Source organism: Myotis lucifugus, unplaced genomic scaffold (assembly GCF_000147115.1).
Source record: "Myotis lucifugus unplaced genomic scaffold, Myoluc2.0 scaffold_6, whole genome shotgun sequence".
NCBI lineage: Eukaryota > Metazoa > Chordata > Mammalia > Chiroptera > Vespertilionidae > Myotis > Myotis lucifugus.
In genome coordinates this window covers 7054131-7071816 of record NW_005871054.1, presented here as the reverse complement: position 1 = coordinate 7071816, position 17686 = coordinate 7054131, and the positions used below count along the sequence as shown (strand labels likewise).

The 17686-nt window shown below is 35.4% G+C and overlaps 1 protein-coding gene across 2 annotated transcripts in view; it reads right to left on the bottom strand.

Moving 5' to 3' along the window:
* Positions 1-17686, bottom strand: part of CCDC88A (coiled-coil domain containing 88A) — a 105314-nt gene that overhangs the window by 74837 nt on the left and 12791 nt on the right. For both annotated transcript variants that reach the window (XM_006083327.3, XM_014447194.2), the window contains exon 3: positions 6784-6892. In XM_006083327.3, coding sequence (XP_006083389.1) covers positions 6784-6892 — 109 coding nt within the window. The remainder of the gene's footprint in view (positions 1-6783; positions 6893-17686) is intronic.

Genomic DNA, 17686 nt, shown 5'->3' with positions numbered 1-17686 from the left:
TCCGAGGGAACTAAAAATATCAACTGAGCCTGGCTGGTGTGGTTCAGTGGTTGAGTGTCCACCCAGGAACCAAGAGGTTGCTGGTTCGATTCCCAGTCATGGCACATGCCTGGGTTGCGGGCTCAATCCCGTGCATTGTGGGAAGGGTAGGAAGTAAAAGAAAAGTATAAAGTTTTAAAAATGATGAACCTTATTAAATATTGGGAGTTAATACGGAAAAATTTACCTTTTACTTTATTTCCAAGTGTTAGTTTTAAGTTATGTCTGAAAGTACTAATATTAGATAAAGCAGCAAAAAATTATACAGATTTTAAAAACCCAAATTTTTCTAAAACCTCCATTTCTAGTGGCTCTTCAGAGGATTCTATCTATATTTTTATAAAAAATTTCTGTCTCCCTATTCCAATCTTATAAGTAACATTTAAAAATATACAAGACATGAGACTAGAGGCTAAAACAGATTGCTACTGTTAAAGCTCTATTATATCATCCTCAGACATTCCAGACTTTTCCTAGCTCTAAAGATATTCATCATTAAGGTGCTAAGAAATGGAAAAATAATACATCAATGAACTTAAGATAAATATGACTTTGTTAAATAGGAGGACCAAAATAATTGACAGATTAAGGATAATATGTATGTGAACTAATGAACATATTGCGATTTGTTACTAAAGTGATAAGAAACCTATAAAAATGGATGGAGAGCCCTAACCGGTTTGGCTCAGTCCTGCGGACTGAAAGGTCCCAGGTTCTATTCCCAGTCAAGGGCATATACCTTGGTTGCGGGCACATCCCCAGTAGGAGGTGTGCAAGAGGCAGCTGATCGATGTTTCTCTCTCATCGATGTTTCTAACTCTCTATCCCTCTTCCTTTCCCTTCCTCTCTTAAAAAATCAATAAAATATATTTTTTAAAAATAAAAATAAAAAAATAAAAATGGGTGGAGAAAGAAATAATTTTATCGATACAACTTGAAAGAAAATGACGTTTTGAGAAAATCAGGATGGGCATTCATTCACAAATATTTATTGTGTATTTATTATCTGCCAGGCATTGTTTTAGAAACTGAAATGTAACAATGAACAAACAAAAATGTTAGGGGTAGACAGAAAATAAGTAAATGTTTTTGGTGATAAATTCTAATGACAAAGCAGGGAATTGAAGAGGAGTATTGGTGTAAGTGGAGATGAGAAGGTGGCAATTTCTTAGAGGCATGCAAATATTCAAATATAAATAACTTGAGAGTTTTCAGGACCATTAAAAAGCAATACTTGGCAAAGGTTTGGGCTCATTACCCTTTCATGAATCACACACTGAGCAAAATGGTTCTTTGAGATTCTTATAATCTATTTTAAAAATTCAAACATAATTACATTTATCATGCTATTTGTATTTCTTCCTCTTATCTTTGTTACTAGTGAAAAGAATTAAAACTATTTTACCATAGTTCAGTAGGCTACAGAAAAAAAAATTAAATGAATGACATTAAAAGTAAAGAACATGGAACCAAAGTGTCAAAAATATGATGGAATATAAAGGATTTGTTGTATAAACTAAGGGTCTTTTTCCTCAACTACTGAATGGTAAACTCCAAATGTTGCTTAGTAAATAGAGATTAAAGAAAAACCTTAAACAGTAGTACCTGCTTTCTCGGGCAACTACATTAATGGTACTAGACCTGATTGCTGTTTTTAGTATTAGTGCAAAAACGTCCTAATAAATTTAAATTTTTTAATTGTAAAGTGTTCTTTTCAAACCTCAAAAAATTCAGATTGCCCAGCCGGCGTGGCTCAGATTTCAAGATGAGATGCTAGACTACCAATGCCATGCTAAAGTGATGTTTTGAAATCAGCTCTGTTTTGCTTTCTTTTCTTTTTAAGGATTTTATTTTATGATTATTTTTTAATCCTCACCGGAAGATATGTTTTCATTGATTTTAGAGAGAGAGGAAAGGAGAAGAGAGAAAAATCGGTTGCTCTCCGTAAGCACGAACCCACAACCTGGGTATGTGCCCTGATCGGGAATCGAACCTGCAACCCTTTGGTGCACTGGACGATGATCTAACCAACTGAACCACACCAGCCAGCTGGAACCAGTTTTAAGATCCTTAGCCCAACACCTACCTCAGGCTCAAGAGGATTTCTTTGGGAAAAGTTACTGGAGACCCTTGGCTTTTCCCTCTCGCCCCCCTCCCACCATGGGAGAGAGAAGAGAGGTGTTTCCCCTTCACTTCGTGCCTACTAAGAGGGTATTTAAAAGAACCGCTTTGAGAGCTGGCATTTATTCCTTGAAGCTGGGAGAGACCCATTCCTGTGGAAAGTAGAAAGGCAAAACTGCAGCAGGAGATATCTGAATAATGTCTGCCAATTCTGAGCAAATTTTGATTTCTATCAATGATAGGGTGGAGATATAAGTCCCACAATTAAATGTGACAGGAGTGTAGGATCTGGACCTGTGGTCATTTTAAAAGGGATCCCATCCACGTAGTCTTCTTGCTTTGGGCTAGTCTCTCTCAGCTGAAAGAGGCTGGAGGTGTAGTATTCAAAGCAGAGGCTGGGGTGGTAGTGTGAGTATAGGCACGGTCTATCAAGGGAGCAGCCATCAGGAATTCCTGGTAGGGAAAAGCTGAGTTACTTCCCCCCTCCCTTCACCCCTACCCAAGGATCCTACAAAAGATCTATTCAGCCTTGAATACCAATTCCAGAGAGGCCAAACTAGAATACAAAAGTACCTGTTCCTTCCAACTTTCATCTAGAAAGGGAAACGAAGGTAAACAGTTAGTCGGTGGTGTGTGAGCAAGCTAAATAGCCATCTCATGTGGTGAATAAAGAAAAATTGAATTTACTTAAGGAAAAGGGGATGGGGGATGGGGATATCCAAAGGGAAGGGGACACAGCACTGAGCCACAGGGTAATGGGCCCACGATGGCAGCAAAAATATACTTAGGGCCATAAAACAAGTAAGGGTATAAAAGAAGCAACAGGAAAGCCCAGGCTGGGCTGCTTTGGCTCACTGAGAAGTCAGAGAAAAGGGGGCGTTGGAGACAGGTTCAGGGGTTACCTGGGACGAGCTGCCACTGCCCATGGCTTCCCTGGTTGCAAGTCTCATGGGGTTCCTTAGAGGTTAGGGGATACATGGCTGTGGGGGCAGAGGAGAGGGAAGGGAATGGCACAGGTATGCTCCTTGGAGGGAGAGCGTGCACTGGGTCCTGTGTCCTGAGGGTATTTATCTCTCGCAAGTGGAAATCTTAGGGGAGGCCTCAGGGGAGGATCTTAATAAAATATTTATCAGCTTTATAGGTGCGCTCTTTCAGGGTCGTGGTCTCCACTGATTTAGTGCCAGGGCAGGGGGTCATTAGTCAATGTAGCTGGTCCTAAGGCAGCCAGATTGTCCGGTTTTGCTGCTTTTCTGGCCTGGAACTGAAATACAACTGAGGCTTAGATGTTATCTTTAGGGAAGAAAAGGTCAGGGGGGCTCAACCACATGACTAGCGATATGCTAGGGGGGATAGGTTACCCTGGGGGTGAGGTTCTTGTTTTCCCAGTTTTGCCCCTTGCTCTGCTCATGTCTGTCAGAAGGCAAGGGGATGAATCAGCCCTGCCCCCTCCCCTCGGTAGCCTAACCAGCAGCAAGCTGGGGGAGGAAAGAAGCTTTCATGTTAAATGTACTTCTGAGTTTTGAATATCAAATATTTTACCTCAAATATTTTTTCTTAGGGGTATATAAAATATACAAATTTTATATTTTTAAAAGACTCTTGTGGGGGGAGGGGGGGAAGTCTGATTTTTCCAAAAGATAGGTAATTTAACAGGTGACAAGAACTGCATTAATTTAAACTTTGTTAACTTGAAATCTGTCATATTAAAGCAGGCCATGTGAGAATAAAAAATATTTTTAGTAAGTCTATTAATTGTGTAAATAAGATGATTGATCTATTTCTAAAGATACAACACAAGTGCCTTTGAAACATTTTACCTAAGAATATGAAACCTGAGGGCAAGTAGAGATGGTTTGGTAAACTGGTTCTAAAGAAAGGGCATAGGAGAGTGGTACAAGGAGAATTTCAACTATCACTGATATTTTATGATTTAAATATCTGAAACAATATTGACAAAATGTTATAATATTCAATCACTTCTAGTCCTAAATTAGTCCACCGGTATTCAAACTTAGATTAAAAATAGAAAAAGTTATAACTGGTCATCCAGCAAATGTTAATGACATACATACAGATATGTCTAAAAAAAAGAGTGACAGTCAAGAAAAAGCAAATTGGCCCTGGCCGGGTAGCTCAATAGTTAGAGTGTCATCCTGATACACCAAGGTTGCGGATTTGATTCCCAGTCCAGGGCACATACAGAATCAACCAATAAATGCATAAATAAGTGGAACCACAATTCATTGTTTCTCTCTCTCATATCAATAAATAAGTAAATAAAAAAGAAAATCGTTATTAATATCATCTTGGCACTATTCACATCTGGGCTTAAAAACATTTATAAAAAATTTAGCATAGACTTTTATTTCTGGCAACAAGGAGTACTAGATATTAGAAAGGAATCTAAAAATGCTGAATGATTAAAATTTTTTTAAAATATATGACTAAGTTCAAAACAAGGTAAAAAGATAATTTCTCAGTTAAAAGATAAAACAGAAAAAATTAAGTCCTGTCTCAGGAAGCAAGGAAAAAGCTGTTTTTCTTAGCCTTTGGTAGATATTGAGGAGGGTTGTTTCCCTAAGGATTTGGAATAACATAGTACCAGTTAAAAAGATATATGTAAACACTTACGTACATCATTATACAAAGATGCAGAAAAAGAGATCCAGAAGTATATATATTCAGGCACTATAGTGGTAATCTCTATAAGGCACTGGAACTGTTCATAATTTACATTTTTTCTAGTTTTCTATAGTAAACAACTATTGATTCTAAAATAATATAAAGCTGCGTAAAATAAATTAAAAGTAGTTCTGGGTTGGTTGTAAGAAAAGCAACACATCTTCTCTGAAGCAATGAATACTTGGCCCAGACACAAAAGTATTCCCATAGATAAATTTCCTCCCAAAATGATCTCACAATTAAAACACACACACACCCCATTACCACCACTGCTACCACCAGCCACCATGAGAAATAGCAAACAGAAAACACAAGGCAGATTCAGATCCCTACAGATCTGATTTCAGATTTTGGAATTATCAAAGTAAATGAAGAAATTAAAGAATAATTAATAAACAAAATGAAGGAAAAAAACATGAAAAAAGATCACACAGAGCTTCTAGAAAGGAAAGATACAATTATTGAGGGTCAAAATTAATCAGTGGGTAAAACAGAGATTTCACAAATATGCAGGGCAAATTAGCAAACTGAAAAGATAGTTTGGAAAATCTTCTCAGAATTTAGCACAAGATTGAATATAAAAGAAAAAAATATATTTTTTGTTAATTTCCATTGATTTTTAGAGAGAGTGGAAGGGAGGGGGAGAGCCAGAGAGAGAGAGAGAGAAACATCGAAGTAAGAATGATACAGTGATTGGCCTCCCACACATGCCCTGACCAGGGCCAGGGATTCACCTGCAACTGAGGTACGTGCCCTTGACTGGAATTCAACCTGGACCCTTTAGTCCACAGGCCAATGCTCTAATCACTAAGCAAAACCAGCTAGGGTTAAAAGAAAATTTAATAAACATGGAGGAGAGAGTTAAGAAAGCCTTGTATACATTTAATAGAAATATCTGAAATATATCTGGTAACAGAATAGTAAAAAGTCAATATCAGAAGAGACAAAACTAGCAGCCAGGAGTGAAAACATTTAAAAAATTAGACTGATAGCTGACTTCTCCAGAACAATAAAGAATCCAGAGACAGAAGAATAAAATCTGCAAAACATTGTGAGGAAACTCATTGCACCCAATAACATGGCTTTAAAGCGTACAAAGGAAAACTTGACCAATCCAATCTATCATCATAATGGGAGATTTCAAGTCATCTTTCTCAATAACTGGGAGATCAAGAGACAAAATTAATCAGGCTGCAAAAGGTTTCAACAATACAATTAACAAACAAGCTTGCTCTGACTCTGCATCCAAACAATTAAAGAATACACATCTCTTTCAAGCACACATGGAATTTTAATAAAATCTGACAACATACTAGGCCAAGTCAAGTAATTTTTAAATGTCAAAAAGTCAGTATCATACAAACCAAATTCTTTGACCAAAATTCAACAAATTGCTTTAAAAATACCATTATTTTTGGAAATCTAAAAGCATAGTTTAAATAACTCATAACTGAAAATAGAAATCATAACAAAAATTAGAAAATTCACAGAATAAACATTTAAAAAATACAACATACTAAAATTTGTCTGATGCAGCTATAGCAATTCTTAGAGGTATATTGATAACCTTGAGAATGCTCATTTTTAAATTGTGAAATATGCATCCAATTTAAGTTTACAAAAGAACAATAAAAGGTACACTCTTGAAAGGCATAATTAGAGCAAGCTAACAAAATATTGCATTATACAAATCTCAGAAAACTGATAACTAGTTTTAAAAATTTATAAAATATAATAATTATTTGTGAAATTAGATAATGATGAAGTGCTTACTTGTATCTTAACATTGCATAAAAGGAACTATGTCATTATTGTTCTATCTCCAGGAAACAGACCAGTACCTGGCATTTAATAAGCATTGTTAGGTGATTGATCCTAAGTAACACAACAATGTATGTGACCAATTATTAAAATATAATAGATGGAAAAAAAAACACTTACCTGATAATAACATTTTATCTGTCTCACCAAAATGGATAGATTATGAATTCTAAGTGAGGCATCATTGTTGACTTTTTTATTTACTCTCTGACTCTCCGATTTAGGATTACTGAAAGAAATTTTAAAAAATACTTTAAACTAAAATTATACTGAAATATACTATCAACCTATAGATGACTAAAAATAATCATATATTTTTCTTTAAACAAATTGTACATTCATCTACATTATGAGAGATGATTCAAAAGGACAGATGATTACTTTGAAACATATTCTGTGCTTCTAATGAATAAAAATGCATCTGATATTTCTAAGACAATAGCAAAATAAATTTGAAACACAAGTCAGAGGTTGCCCTTCATTCTCATTTTGTCTCTACAACTTCTTTGGATAAATAACCTCTTATTTCCTTGAATAAATATATATATATCTTTCCATAACCTAAAATAAAGCTATTTAAATCAAGAATGTGAACTATGGGCTAATAACCAATAAACGTCCTATCTTCTCACTGGATAATGAAGAGTATATGTGAACAGGGAAATTAAAGAATGCAGTGACGACACAGGTTAACACTTTTATCTTGGATAATCTTTATAGATTTAATGATAGCAAAGATTTAATAACATCAAACTTAAAAGCTTCTTAAGGAAACCATCAACAAAATGAAAAGGCGACCTATGGAATGAAAAATAAAATTGCAAATCATGTATCTGATAAAGGGTTAATATCCAAAATATATAAAGAACTCCATACAACTCAATAGCAAAACACAAACAATCCAATTTTAAAATGGGCAAAGAAACTGAACAGACATTTTTCCAAAGAAGATAAACAAATGGCTAACATACAAGAAAAGGTGCTCAACACCACTAATCATCAGGCAAATTGAAACTACAATGAAATATCATCTCATACCTATTACAATGGCTATTACATCAAAAGAGAAGAGATAGTAAGTGTTGGTATGTGGAGAAGAGGGAACCCTTGTGTGCTGTTGGTGGGAATGTAAATTGGTGCGATCACTATGGAAGTTCCTCAAAAAATTAAAAATAGAACTATCATATAATCCAGCAACCCCACTTCTGAGTATATATCCAAAGGAGGTGAAATCAAGATTTCAAATTGGCCGAAACCGGTTTGGCTCAGTGGATAGAGCGTCGGCCTGCGGACTGAGGGGTCCCGGGTTCAATTCCGGTCAAGGGCATGTGCCTTCGTTGCGGGCACATCTCCAGTGGGAGATGTGCAGGGGGCGGCAATCGATGTTTCTCTCTCATCGATGTTTCTAACTCTCTGTCTCTCTCCCTTCCTCTCTGTAAAAAATCAATAAAATATATTTTTTAAAAAAAAAGAAAGAAAAAAAAAGGTTTCAAATTGTTCTCTGCAGGTACACAGCAGCATTATTTACAATAGCCAAGATATGGAAATAACTTAAGTATACATCAACAGATAAATGGATAAAGATCTGATACACACACACACACACACACACACACACACACACACACACTATTCAGCTATAAGAAAGAAGGAAATCCTGCCCAGTCACAAGTGGCTCAGTGGTTGGGTGTCAACCCAGGAACCAGGAGGTCACTGATTCGATTCCTGGTTGGGGCATATGCCCGGGTGTGGGCTTGATCCCCAGTGGGAGGGCATATAGAAGGCAGCCTATCAATGCTTCTCTCTCATCATTGATTTTCTATCTCTCTCTCTCCCTTCCTCTCTGAAATCAAGAGAGAGAGAGAGAGAGAGAGAGAGAGAGAGAGAGAGAGAGATCCTACCATTTGCAACAACATGGATGGACTCTGACAGCATTATGTTAAATGAAATTACCCAGAGACAGAAAAATACTCTGTTCTCACTTACATGTGGAATTTTTAAAAAGTCAAATTCATAAAAACAAAATAGAAAAGTAGTTGCCAGGGGCCAAGGGGGTGAAGGGACTAGAAAGAGGTTGGTAAAAGGGTACAAATTTTCTTTTCTTTTGTTTTTTTGTTGTTGTTATTGTTAATCCTCACCTAAGGATATTTTTCCCATTGATTTATTTTTAGAGAGTGGAAAGGAGGCAGAGAGAAAGAGAGGGAGGGAGGGAGGGAGGGAGGGAGACACTGATTTGAGAGAGACACATCAATTGGTTGCCTCCCTCCCTCCGCATGCTCCCCTTGCAGCTGGGAATCAAAGCTGCAGCCTAGGTACATGCCCTTGACCAGGAATCGAACCCATGACCCTTCAGCCCAAGGGCTGACACTCTTACCACTGAGCCAAATCGGCCAGGGCAAGGGTACAAACTTTCAATTGTAAGATAAGGTCTGAAGATGTAATGTAAAATATGATAACAATAGTTGATAACACTGTATATAATTGAAATTTGCTAAGAGTGGAACTTGAATATTCACACACATACTACTAAGGAAAAAAATGCGAGGTAATAGCCCTAGCTGGTTTGGCTGTCAGCCCCTGGCCTGAAGGGTGGAGGGTTAATTCTGATCAAGGGCACAAGTACCTTGGTTGCAGGCTCGATCCTCATGTGGGAGATCAACCAATCAATGTGTCTCTTTCACATTTATGTTTCTCTCTTTCTCTGTCTCTCCCCCTCCCTTTTACCCCCTCTAAAAAAATCAATGGGAAAAATATCCTCAGATGAAGATTTAAACAAAAAAGTGAAGTACAAAAGGGGATTCAAATATAGAGTTAAGAAAATAGAAATTTAAAGAAAATAGAAATTTAAAGGTGGCTAGAAAGGGAAGATATTTATAGAACGTCTATGATTGCAAATGAAATTTCCATTACTCTGGCTAGTCCAAAGTAATAACCTGTCTAAGATCCTAAATTTTATCCTTTTACTCTTTCAGCATTTTCTCTTATAGAATAATTCAAGAAAACAAAGATTGTATTATTTAAGCATATTCCTAATTGTTTTCACAGTAATTGAACTAAAGAAGATTTATTTCCTTTCCCCACTAACTTCATTACAATAATATTTTATTATAAACCTAGGTATTTAATTCTGACAAATATTTAAGAAAGATTTCAATATTACAACTGAAAATGTATAGAAACTAAACTACAAATTTAAAGTACAAATCCATTATTACATGACACTATATGATTTTGATTATACTTTGGGATGGATGTCAATCTATATATATAAAAGCCTAAGGGACCATCTGACCAGTAGCTATGATGCACACCGACCACCAGGGGCAGACACTCAATGCACAGGCATAGAAACATGGAACAGATTGATGAATTGAGTAGTAAGGGGGAGTGGGGAGGGCAGGAAGAGATTAACCAAAGATCTTATATGCATACTAGAGGCCCCATGCCCAGTGGGGTCCCTCAGCCTGGCCTGCGGGATCTGGCCGAAACTAGCAGTCTGACATCCCCTGAGGGGTCCTGGATTGCGAGAGGGTGCAGGCCAGGCCAAGGGACCCCACCGGTGCATGAATCTGTGCACCAGGCCTTTAGTATTCTAATAAACATCTGTGATTTCATTGCTATTTTTAAAAACTTTACTAAGTAAATACTATATTTTGCCCCTGACACTTGTTATAAAATTTGTGTTCTTTAAAGTGATTTTTTTAAAGTAAAGTTTTAAAGTTTCTTTTAAAATTTTATGTCCAACATTGCTCATATGATACTTTGAAATTTAGTCAGTTGCCCAAAAGCCTGTAGTCTCCTTTGTCAAAAGGTCTTCTAAAGAATTAGCAAGTTTTAAGAATTTAGAATTTTGGCTTACTCAAAATCTTAAAAAAATTTTTTTGTAAAAAAAGTTTACATCAGCCGAAACCGGTTTGGCTCAGTGGATAGAGCGTCGGCTTGCGGACTGAAAGGTCCCAGGTTCGATTCCGGTCAAGGGCATGTACCTGGGTTACGGGCACATCCCCAGTGGGAGATGTGCAGGAGGCAGCTGATCGATGTTTCTCTCTCATCGATGTTTCTGACTATCTCTCTCCCTTCCTCTCTGTAAAAAATCAATAAAATATATTTTTTAAAAAAAAGTTTACATCTAAGTTTCACATTTTTTTAGCCTTTGAGAAAGATGGCTTTTAACAAAGACAATTTTGAAGATAAAAAGAGGAAACTATTTAGTATATACTAAGGATATCAGATGAAAATATTTTAGTAATTTGGGGAAAAATACACTTTAGATAAGCTAGAGAAAGTATGTTGAAAAATTTATGGAAAAATACTTCAACACCTAAAAATCTCACATTTAAGAAGGGTCTCAAGATAGGAGAATATAGTTTTCTGTATTCCCTTATAAAACTGTGGTGCTTTGTATTTACAAATCTTTGCTATAAATACATGGACTTTGAGGGGATTTCTATGATCTAGTATACTCATAAGGAAATCCAATAGAATAGTGGAGTTCTTTGGAAGAACAGGCTGATACTCAGAGCCTCAGTTTCAATTTCTAATCTACACTGTACCATTCACACGTTATTTCAATATGCAAACAAACTGGAAAGTTCCTACTTCTTTAGAATCACTGGCTATCACATCACAGTCTATCTATCAACTCTCTGGACTTGGATACCAGCATAACTGCTAAGCACTCTAGGCATGGACCTAGAGAGCAATAAACTCTCAATTACAAGGCTTGCGTTTCTCATTTGATGCATGCCTAATGTGAGTGAGGGTCAAACTGACATATGTTAGGATCATGGAAAACAAGCCCTTTCACCCCAAGAATATGATCTTCTTTATGTGAGAGAAACTAACCTCAGGTGAAACTGCCTGAAAGGTCCTCATCTCCACTCCTATGAAAAATAAAGGTGGTCCCCAAAAAATGCATGCACACTTTAACTGCTGATAACTCACTTAATTTTCACTCCTTTTCAGGTTTAAGTGATTTGAAATAATGGGTGAAGCCAGACTAAGCTTTGAACAAAGAAAATTTATCCTAAAGTCTCACTAGACATTTTTTTTATGGAGATACATAAAACATAAACGTTTCCAGTACAAAACTGGCAACAGTCAATGAATTGAAGGCACACAAATACCAAATGAAATGATTCTTGATGTCTGAAATTCCATTGCTTCATGTTATTAGCAGTGCCTAGACCAGAACGTTGATCAGTTTGAAAACGGGCATTGACAAAAAAAAAATTATTCATTTCTATAAATTCTTGTAAATTTTGAAATTGAACTGTATGTTAATAAACACTGACTTTATAATCTTCAAAGTGTGTGTACATTTTTTTGGAGACCCTGTAATTGCATACTTAAAGGAAAGATTTACTGAAAATTATGTAAATCAAGAAAATTACTAACTTCAGGAAAAATAGTACTTTTTTAAAAAGAAGAATGTAATGATATATTATCTGGCTCTGCAGGAAACATAACAGGGTGGGGCAAAAATAGGTTTATAGTTGTGAGTACACGAGTTTATTATTGTATTATTATTTATTAATCACTGTATTATTTTTCATATAAACAATTGTAAACCTACTTTTGCCCCATCCTGTATAGTTATACTAATGTAAATACTGATTACTGATTTAACTGAACTTAAAATACATTAGAAAAACAAGGCAAGAAATAGAGATCGGCATTAAAAAGCTAAAACCTCATCTATCATTATCAGGAAGTTAATAGATAATGTCCAAAAGGGAGAAATAAAAAAAATCCTAGGGTAAGCATATTATCACCATAGTATATGGGGCTAAGTGAAAGAAGAAACTGCTTTAAAAAAAGGAAGTAGGACTGCTGTTCTTCACTATGAAACTTTTGGTATTAAATAATCCTTTTAATCATGTAAAACATTTTTATTTAATGATTGATTTTAGAGAGAGAAAGGCAGAGGGGGAGAGAGAGAGAAAAAGAGAGAAAGAAACATCGATTTGCTGTTCCCCTTATTTATGCATTCATTGGTTGATTCTTCTATGTGCCCTGACTGGAGATGGAATCAGATGATGCTCTAATCAAATGAGCTACCTGGCCAGGGCTAAAACGTATTTTAAAAGAGGGACACAACACCCACAAAAAATTATGTTTTCTGAAGCCTGGTCATTTTAATTTACTTCTAGGGAAAAAATAAGTAATTGTATCTGTTACTTAGCTGAAGCACATTTTATATATACGTAGGATTCAATGCTAGAAATTCAGTTGTAAGATGTGTGAGACTGCACATAAACATAAGAAAATAAAACTGGAAAGCAGGGCTTAGAGAGCAACCAAAGGACTTGTATGAATGCATATTAGCATAACCAATGGACACAGACACTGGGCGGTGGGGGCTTGCCCGGGGTGGGAATGGCTGGGGGGGGGGGGTGTCAATTGGGGAAAAAAGAGACACATGTAAAATTTTAGACAATAAAAATAAATACATAAAAATGGAGATTAAGAAGTACAAAAAAATATATCAAGAAAAAAACAACAACAAAAAACTGGAAAGCATTATGCTAAGCGAAATAAGCCAGTCAGAGAAAGATAAATATCACATGATCTCACTCATTTGTGGAATATAATGAACAACATAAACTGATGAACAAAAACAGATCCAGAGACAGAGAAGCATCGATCAGACCGTCAAACCTCAGAGGGAAGGGAGGGGAGGGTGGGGGTAAGGAGGAGAGATCAACCAAAGGACTTGTATGCATGCATATAAGCCTAACCAATGGACACAGACATGAGTAGGGGGGTGGGGAGGCAATGGGGGGATAAGGACACATATGTAATACCTTAACCAATAAAGAAAAAAAAAGAAAACAATATAAATAATTTATTCTGTCAAAAGTAAAGAAGGAAAGCACTCCATTCCTTCGTGTAATTTAAGGTTTACTTCTTTATACAATAACAGTCACAGTACATATAGTAATTAAACAAACAGTACGTAGTACAATATGACTCCAAAATTCTCTAAAAGGATATTGTAGTCTACTAAGTATTCTAAACATTCTCTTTTCTTTATGTTCAATATTAAAATACTAAATAACATTAACTCAGAATAGTCATAATTAATAAAGTTTTGATTATTCCCTTTGAAAACATATCTTAAAAAAGGATAATTTATATTTGGAATGGTCTTTCTCTAAAATAAATGATGAGCAACTGAATGATACATGTGATATATGAGCAAGTACCTTTTTAATTACACATAGCTCTTTCCAAACTAACAATCTCAAATCAACCATTTTCTTTTGTAAGATAAAAATTAAAAAATGCTGTAGAGGCAAATAGCCTAGCAATATAGCTCAAATCTGTCCAGCCAGAAGTTAAATGCAACATGGCAGCAAAAGAGAGCCTCAAGCAATTTCACATTTATAAATGACCTACTTATGACAAGACACATTAATTTCAATAAACAGGCAATGGTATTATCCACCACGGTATATAGTGATTTTTAAATTAGGGTAATAGATGAAGGAAATGTTAGCAATTCTACAACACTAATATTCTAAGATTTGGTCCTTCTAGAACCAAGGATTATGTCTTTACTTATTCATTGACTAATATCTATGAGAAACAGAAATCTGATAGTTTTAATGGCTTTATGCTCTTCAAACCAGACTGTAAACCTGTTATGTATCCTCTTGGACCATCTGTTTAGTGTTGGTGCTTAACAACTACATGTGCTCATGTTTTTGATCATGCCACTCTAACTTAAAACTAGTTGTATACAGAGTGTTTTTTTAATTTTTGAGATATCTTATATGGTAGCACATAATTATGTAACATTTGCATGAAATATTTGAAATAACTATACCAGAATGATTGCTTTATGAAAAATAATTAACTGGGTAAATATCACCTCCATTTAGGGTTATCTAAGTAGTAAGGTATGTATCTATCTTAGCCTTGAGAATAATCAGGGAGAAGAATTGTTATTTTTTTAAAAGTATCTCTTTACCTTAATTTCTCCCATTTTTCACAAATTGAATCACTGTGCATGATGACCACAATAAAACCTAATATTAATATTTTATATATCTACAGAATATTTTCACATATATTACTAAATCTTTATGACTAAACAATCATTCTTGCATGTGACATGTAATTACCACATAGAGATCATTACACAGCCCCCCTCTTATACTTTCTCATAATTTATGATACATTGTTACCTCTTCAAGGGTTGAAGAAATATCTACAACATCTTCTAGTTAGTCCAAGACTGGGTTAACAGTATGGAGTGATATTCACTGATTTAACAACAGAACTAATGTTTTGATATAAAAGTTGCAAATGAACACAAAAAGAATAAAAATCTAATACTATACTTACACTTAACCTTGATTTTATCTGAACTGCATAAAATGACTGTAGAGCTACCCTTCACATTTTAGAACAGGCCAACACGAGCCCTTAAAATATCAGGCTAGCAATTTTCTAACTTTCCGGTCTAAGGATCCCTTTTCACTCTTAAAATTTACTGAGGACTCCAAAGAGCTTTTCTTTATGTGAGTTATATCTCTATATATTTACTACATTAAAAATTAATAATTGAAAATAATGTATTCAACCATCTAAAAATAACAAACTCACTGTATGTTAACATTAAGAGCATTTTTTCCAAAAAACAAACAATTTTAGCAGGAAGTGACATTCTTTTACAACTGAGTAAATCTCTTTAATGTTTGGCTTAATGGAAGACATCTGGATTCTTAAATCTGCTTCTGCTTTCAACGTGCAATGATACACTATTCTGCTCAAAGTACATAAAGAAAACTTATAAAAAAAAGGAAGAGTATTTTAATAGCCTTTTCAGATAATTACTGATATTCTTCTTTGATGCTACCAAATTCAGGAAAGTGGTACTTTCTTACAGGTTGGTTGTAATTTGGAATCTGAAATTGTATCAATGACCTTTTCTTCCACTGGTCTCTCAGGCACGATGAATAAATCTTTTGCATATCCATGATTGCTTATTATGCATTGGTCATTTTTAAAATATTGGTTGAGTTATATAGAGATCTTCCAAATTTTGCACACTTTATTATTCAATACCAAAAAAAACCACACCACGTTAATATCTTATCCGAAAGGTTTTTAATATTGAGAACTACTAAGCTCATGCTTTCTATAATTCAAATTTTATCACTGATAACACATACTATCAGTTGTTTTCCTTGAAGTGACAGGCTCACTTTGTTCATTTTTTTTAAGCCCTCACCCAAGGACATGCTTATTGATTTTAGTGGCGGGGGGGGGGGAAGCGAAAGAAACATTGAGAGAAACATTGATCGGTTGCCTTCCCATTATGTGCCCTGACTGGGGATCTAACCCGCAACCTAAGTATGTGCCCTGACCAGGAACTGAACCCACAACCTTTTGGTGTATGGAACGGTGCTCCAATCGCCTGAGCCACACCAGCCAGGGCTCACTTTGTTCATTTTTGAGAAAATGTCTGCCCAATGCTCAAATCTGAATAACTATAGTTTTTTAGTTCTTTCAAGTAAAAATAGTGTTCCACAAAATAGACTTGTTCAGCTTGCAACTCAAAAAATCACAAGTATTTTTTTCTCGAGATAATCATCACACTTCATTCTGCAACAGATATGTTTAAAGCATACTTCCCATTTTGTCCTACAGAATGTTACAGATATGTACTCAATGATCAAGACTCAATAAAATAACTTACTGCTTCATCGAGGACATTTTTAAGTGCAACTGGATTTCTTTTTAACTACAAGTACATTGTGTGAAGAATACAGTGACTACCCATACAATTCGATTCCACTCCTTGATTGATACTAAGGTGTCAGCAGTTTTATCCACATTTGCTTTGCACCATCAATGCTTTTGCAACACAGACCAAAAAAACAAATGACATCTTAATATTATTATGAAAATAATTCTGACCTGACAAACAAGCACACCTCCAGCAACCTGTGACCTCACTTTGAGAACACTATATTTGGCAAATCAATTCCTGTTCTTGTATGGAGACCTGAGTACTTAATATTATGCTAATTACTGCCTTCATAATGTAACAGAACCTCCATTCATACGGTGGTCAACCACATGGCCAGTAATTAAAACAAAGATTGTTTATAGCACCAATAGGCATCACTAATCTGTGATGTTAACTTTCACCCCTTGTCCTTAATCCTTACAACAGGGTCACAGAGATTTGTTTTAATCAGTATTCTAAGGCAGTATTTGCTCCAGACCCAGTCAGTCCTAGAGACTCAAGAAATCTCAAACTGAGCAGATATATAAATGAGGTATTTTCCATGATTAGTGACAGACTTATGCTTTCACTCCCATAATATCAATTCAATAGAGTTAAGGATTCTTAACCTGAAGTCCATAAAGCCTCCTAAGGTAATTTACATAGTTCACTTGATTAATTATCAGTGACAAGTATCACTGTCATTTTTGAGAAGCAATAAAGCCATCTAAAATGAAGAAAAGCTTTAAAAAAATATTTTCCAAAGTATAATCTGTTCTAATTAATAATGTATACAGTCATAAAAACATACCCAGAAAGTTTTAAAATTTGATAAGAAAATCCTTTTATATCAGTTTCTCTATATTAAAAAAAAAAAAGTTCCATACACCAAAAAGGTTTGGGTTCGATTCCTGATCAGGGCGTTTGGGGGAGGCAACTAATCAATGTTTCTCTCTCCTCTCCTCTCCTCTCCTCTCCTCTCCTCTCCTCTCCTCTCCTCTCCTCTCCTCTCCTCTCTTCCCCTCCCCCCCTTCTCCCTTTCTTCCTCTCTCTCTCCCTCAAAGGAAAACATAAAATTCATACAAATTAAAGAAAGAAAGGTAAAAAAACAAACAAGCTAATAACTAGAGATTTGTTCTCAAATACATGCTTGGGATCAATCACTATTTACTATGATTCATCTTAGTCAGTTATATACACTCAATATTTAATACAAATACTTAAGTTTAAAACAATAAATTTAGATACTACAAGATTCTGAATCATCATATGCATATTCTA